This window comes from Pteropus alecto, unplaced genomic scaffold (assembly GCF_000325575.1).
Source record: "Pteropus alecto unplaced genomic scaffold, ASM32557v1 scaffold24, whole genome shotgun sequence".
Classification (NCBI taxonomy): domain Eukaryota; kingdom Metazoa; phylum Chordata; class Mammalia; order Chiroptera; family Pteropodidae; genus Pteropus; species Pteropus alecto.
Window position 1 is genome coordinate 20306952 of NW_006439192.1, and position 5895 is coordinate 20312846.

The 5895-nt window shown below is 35.2% G+C and overlaps 1 protein-coding gene across 4 annotated transcripts in view; it reads right to left on the reverse strand.

Moving 5' to 3' along the window:
- Positions 1 to 5895, reverse strand: part of SORBS2 (sorbin and SH3 domain containing 2) — a 299053-nt gene that overhangs the window by 70028 nt on the left and 223130 nt on the right. Inside the window, exon 1 of one of the 4 annotated variants that reach the window (XM_006916397.3) lies at positions 4911 to 5405. The exons of the other annotated variants lie outside the window; for them this stretch is intronic. Within the exon in view, the coding sequence (XP_006916459.1) occupies positions 4911 to 5405 (495 nt within the window). Of the gene's footprint in view, positions 1 to 4910; positions 5406 to 5895 lie in introns of those variants that run through there. 4 annotated transcript variants of the gene reach the window in all.

A 5895-nucleotide genomic window follows, 5' to 3' on the forward strand; every position in this document is an offset into this window, starting at 1 on the left:
CGGAAGAGCACTGGGCATTCAAATCAGTGTGAGGCATTGGCTTACCCAAATGGCTCGGAATCTTGATTTACCTGTAATGAATTATTTGAGAATATTTTTGCCTCCTTGTCCAAATCAAGTTTGGTTGATCTTCATAAATATAATTTTCATACTGTTGTTATGATGTATTATAAATAAGAATTCCTTATTAAAAACCACCATATTATTATGTTACTAAACTTAGGAAAGTTGCCCTGAGCCCTATTTTGTCTATGAAAGTGCTTATTTGTGACTTCATTGTAAAATCAATATTTTAGGAAAAAAACTCCCACTTTTTGCCTAAAGTTATTTGCCTTTCAAGTTGAACTCATTATCTATACATTATATACTATTGAAAATCTATGCCATAAAATTATGAAGCATTTTATAATTTATAATTTAGCCATTCATAAATCATTTATTAGAGATTGCATGTCATATAGACATATTTAAATGATATACTATATATGGGAAATATATATTGCTCAAAATGGAAAATCAATTATTGATATATAAAACAATAAATGTGTTCATGAATTTCGATACTGGAATGGCTTAGGAAAAATAATTACGAAAATTATAAAACTTAATCTCTGCAGTGTAGATTAAGATTATTTACCTCATTCATTCCTATAAGACAGATGGGTTCAAAAGATGTAGGTGTTAGTGAAGGGAGAGCAGGAAGAATTATTAGCATCATGCAGTCGGTAATCATGTATGTGAGAAATGAGGATATCTGAATTACTCACACAGGGCACAATCTCTGAGGTAAAATGTTATCGACCAGGATTTAATATTGGGTTAAATTTTTGAAAAGTTGTACTTTCTCTGTGATCTCATCATCACAATATTATCTAAATTTCTGAGATAACTTCTTATTAAGACAAATCACTGCACAATTCATTAGCTAGGGCAATACATTGTAAACGTAAGTGACTCTAAAATGAATGAGAAGAATATAACTGACTTTTTCAGCCCAAAGTAGGCTTATGAGGATGACTGTAATGAATTTCCCAGATAGACTGTATAGAATCGGTTTGCTAATCATCAACGCCAATGCAAATAAAAATGCTCAGCAGCAAAATGGGATGGCAGACAAGAAATCAGTCCTTTTGAGCTTTGGAGATCTGTTTCAAAAGTGATGGTGTCGAAGGAAGAATAATTACATGCACGGCAGCAGGGACGGCTAAGGTGGTACTATCTGCCACGGAAGACCTCCGACCCGAGGTTGGAGAAGGTGTTTCAGATCTATCAGTGGTGTCAGGGGCACCTATCTGCAACTTATCTGGGATGGCTGGGTAGGCCCTGCTCTAGGAGTGGGAGGAGTCTGCGGTGAGAGAGCCTGTGGTGTTGCCGTGGACAAGGTGGTCAGGGGCAAGAAGGGGTTTAAATAAACAATGTGAAAAGGTCGGAGATCTCTGCAGGTGTGAAGGCCCCAGGTCAGCAGATAATGGCAGTGTAAGTGATGCTGGACTGGAGCTTCAGTCTGGTGAAAATGTGTTTAGGTTAAAAGGTACCACAGAAGGCTTCCGGTGTGGTCTGTGTGTGTGTCTGTGAAGCGTTTACCTCCAGCACATTGGCAGTTACATTCTGGTTTCCAAGCTGAGTTTAACGCAAAAATAATAAGAGGAGATATAAGTTACCCAATTAATAAAAGATCTTTTTGTAATGTAGCCGATAGGGCAAAGCGTCAGTTTAATTTGCAAGCACTTTAAGGAAATATATTCAGAGGATTAAGTGCCAGCCACAAGTACAGAAAACGCATGAAAACATGAAGAAAAGGAATCTAATAAGAGTTGTTTTGGAGACAGGATCAGTTTTCACACAGCATTGCATTGTAATTTGGGGTGGGTGCTTGAGAGTGTTGGCGTGATGGGGTATTTTTTTTCAGAAGTTTTAACTTTTGTGACAGTGAAATGATATCAGGTTGTCTATTGGTCAGCAAAATTAGTTTTCCCCTCATTAGAAAAATCTTTATAGTATACCTATTGTCCCCACATGGTAAATGTCCCTAAAATACTAATCAGTTTGCCTTAGTTTTTTTTTCTTCTGACTTACAGATGTAAAGACTGATCAGACTAAAAACAACTAAGTGGAAAGGCAATTTTGTTTCTTTTGTACTCACTGAATCTCTTCCTTAATTTCACATTAAAATACTAAAATAATTAAACTTTAAAATATCCTAGCAGTGCAAATGGTAGTACCTATGTGTGAAAATGAAGTGACAAAGAAAATCAGCCGCTGATGATAGTTAGAATGTACCCTAGTTGGTTAGAACTACTGTTGGTTTTAATTCTTAGGTAAAGGAGAAAGAAACTGAAGGAGGAAAAATAAAGTTTAATATCACAAAGGCTATATAACCCAAGAGGTTAACCATGGTGGAGGGGTTGTCTATAAAAGGAAGAGAGTGGATAGCCTATTAAAATTTTTGTAGCTACCCGTTCTAACCTCAATATAAGTGAATAACACTGGAGAAAATTTTTCTCTTATTTCCCTGTACCTCCAGAATAGAGTTTTTTTTGAATGTTTGTTGTGGTGCCAGTTTGACAGATAGCCAAACATACTATAGGATATTAATACAAGGATGGAGACTGAATTAAAGAGAACTGTATATATAAACTTAGAAATCTTGCCTAGTAAAGATTTAAATGTTAAAAGATTTAAGATTTAAGTGCCAGTGTTCTTAGCCAGCATCATATTCATAACAGTTGATGTCGAGCAGCCTGTTGATCTCATAAAAAGTCATAATTATTTTTTTCTCAGACTTTAAATTGAATTCTTTAAAAATCCACCATATAAAAAGATCTATCTCAGTCACAGGTACCTTAAAAATCTGATGAAAATCGTTGATCGTACTCTTAAGGAAAAATTGCATGACAGATTCATGTAGGTATACATAAAATTCTTCATAAACTTTAGGGGCTGTAGATACTCGAAAGCACATCCTTAATCTAACAGGTCAAGAAACTCTAACCCTGGATAAAAAGTCAGATTTCCTATTTTTATGTAATAAGCTTTTTTGTTATTTAAACATACTCATTATAAATGTGGTACTTTTTTACTGTATGAGGTTTTTAAATCTCTAGAATTAACTGACAGAAATCTTATTTACCCCAAACTTAAAATATTTAATAAAAACGTATCTTTTTATTAGTAAATTTTTAATAATAATTGCAAATTTTATTGGAAGTAAAATTATAATAGTGTGAAACTATAATGTGTTAGAATTTTGTTACAAGTCTGTATGGAAGTCAGTATAAAGCTGTCTTGGGTGTTATATTGTCAATGGAATTTCTCATAATAATGCAGTTTTACTAAAGAGGTTTCCATATAACACGAAATCTCTTTAGTTTTGCTTTTGATCAGTGAAAATTCTGTTAAATAATGTAAATCATGCAAAAGGACTTGAGTTATCTGCTCAAAGGAGTTTTTTTTCTCTTTATAATTAAAAGGAATAATCTAGTGACTATAATCCTCATGGGATTGGTTTACCCATATCCTTTGGGATTGAAACGTCAAAAACTAAAGCACATTCTCTCAAAAACCATCATTGTTATGGGTCATATGATCAGTTTGTTTGTATAGCACTGGGTCTAGAAATAGTCTTTATTGATTTATTTGTCGACAGGAAACAGAACTATTTTAATTTTTAAATTTCTCTCACTACCTCCTGATATGCTCACGTTTTTGAGTCTTTTAATATGTGTGTGTGTGTGTGTGTGTGTAGCAGGTGAAATGCCTCCAGGTGAGTCATATCACACTTAAATTTCTCTAGATAAAACTCTAAAGTTCAACAGTCTGTTGGTCACCCACACAAAAGCTTTGAAATATTCTGGATTAAAGATGTAAATTACCTCTCAGACTAGCTGGAGCTCCTTTTACATGGCTCTGATGACCACATTAAAGAAACAGCCTCTTATACACAGGAAGAGAGTCACAAAATGTGTTTCCCTGAGGAGAATGTGAGATGAGTAGGAGGAAAGTGTGAAAAAGGGAACAAAGAGGCATTTTCTTAATCTGGACTACCTTGAAGAAAGAAAAACTAATTTAGAACAAGAACGGGGTTTTTTATTTGTTTGTTTTTTGTTTTCTCTACTGAATGGAGGACAAATAGATAACAGCAGAAAAATATCATAGTTGTTTTGTGTCTCTGTCTTTCCGAGACCATGTAAGTTTAAGTTGTTTGAATATGTCAAGAGTCACTAACTTTTTGTGAGTATAAATTCTTTTTGACAGTCCTCAGCTGTTGAGCATAAGGCATGAAGGAGCTAGAAAACTAACCGGTCATTCTCCACTTCCTCTAATGCCTGGCTATATCAACTGAATTTCCTGATACAAGATTGTCCTATAGCCTCATAATAAAAACCCTTTTACTAGCGGTATTAACAACTTTACGTCTGTACCCAAGACCTGGGTGACAAGTGATCTAATATGGTCACACAGATTTGGGCACATTGATGAAATGTGGTGTCTGAATCAGGGGAGTAAATATTTAAGAGATTTTATATAGGTAAATAAAGTAAATCCAGGTACTAAAAGGTCTGGCATGAAAAATATTTCTTTAAAACTTAAAAGTACTTTGAACACTGAAGTGGTTTGCATGGTCTTAAGTGATACCTGACCATCGATGTTTTTTAATAAATACCTAGAAGAAAGAAACTTTAAAAACATGATTTCTGGATAAAAGATCTCTGTGTGATATATTTAAACTAAAATAAATCGAGAAACTTATTGATGAATTCAGTAGGGTTTTAAATAGGATGATGGTTTCTTTCTCCTTTCCTTTCCTGATTGGACACTAACAATTAATTAGGTTATACAAGAAGCTCAAAGCAATGGAGTTAAGGTCTCTGCAGGAGGCCTGTGAGAAGAGATTGGAAAGTGTAATGTACCACCCGGCAGTCTGAAGACTGAGAGGCCGCAGCAACTGCAGATTTTTGTCTCTCTTGCTGAAGAGGTATCTTTGTAGTCTCCGGAGAAAGCTCAGGTAGCTGTTTGTGGCTTTCGGGATTGTGTCCTGATGGGGGAGCTATCTGAATGGAAAGAGATGCTGTGTGTATCTCAGGCGCTGGGTTAGGGGGTGGTGAGCAAGTCTTTTTGGGAAATGATGGTACATCAACGGATTTGGGAAACTGTGGAGTATTAAAGGGGATGCTACTTCCCACATCCTGGTTATGGATTAGTTTCAGTGTAGAAATTCTCTGAGTTTGAGAATCTTGCACATAGTCCTCTTGTAGAAAAGGGCTAGTCAGGTCAGCATCTGCTGGGGGACTTGTGCTGGAAGCTGCTGGTAATAGATTAGTAATTTTTTGTGTGTATGACACAGTTGTGTTAGATTCTTCAGAATATACAATTGTCTGGCTGGAGTCGTCTTCATTAGAAAACATAGTTCCCTGAAGAGGTTTTTTATTGGTAAAGTACTCAGTACAGGAGGGAATTTGTGTGTTAGTTACTAATTTGTCTAAAATGTCGCCCTTTGTGTGACTGGTAATCAGGGAGCTACAAAAGCTCTCTTTTCTGGGTGGTAGAAGGGATATCTGGATTGCCAAAAGCATCCGGAGAAAGAATGTTGAAAGAAAAACAGAGAGAAAGTCAAAATTAGTCATTAAAGAAACCAGTGTTAACTCTACTCTTAAAGAAAGTAAAGCAACGTCACACCTTCTTATTACGCTGTACGTTTTATTGGCTAGATTGCATGATCATTTTTACTCCATTTAGAAAGTGTTTTATTTTATTATCAATAGCTGCCCTCTAGGAGAAAATCATTTTTATAGAGAATACATTATAAAGTTTCTCTCCACCAACATTCTGGGAAATTATGTTAAAAGTGAACATATGTTCTCTTGCATATTTTTAGACCTTGAGGTATATGTATAT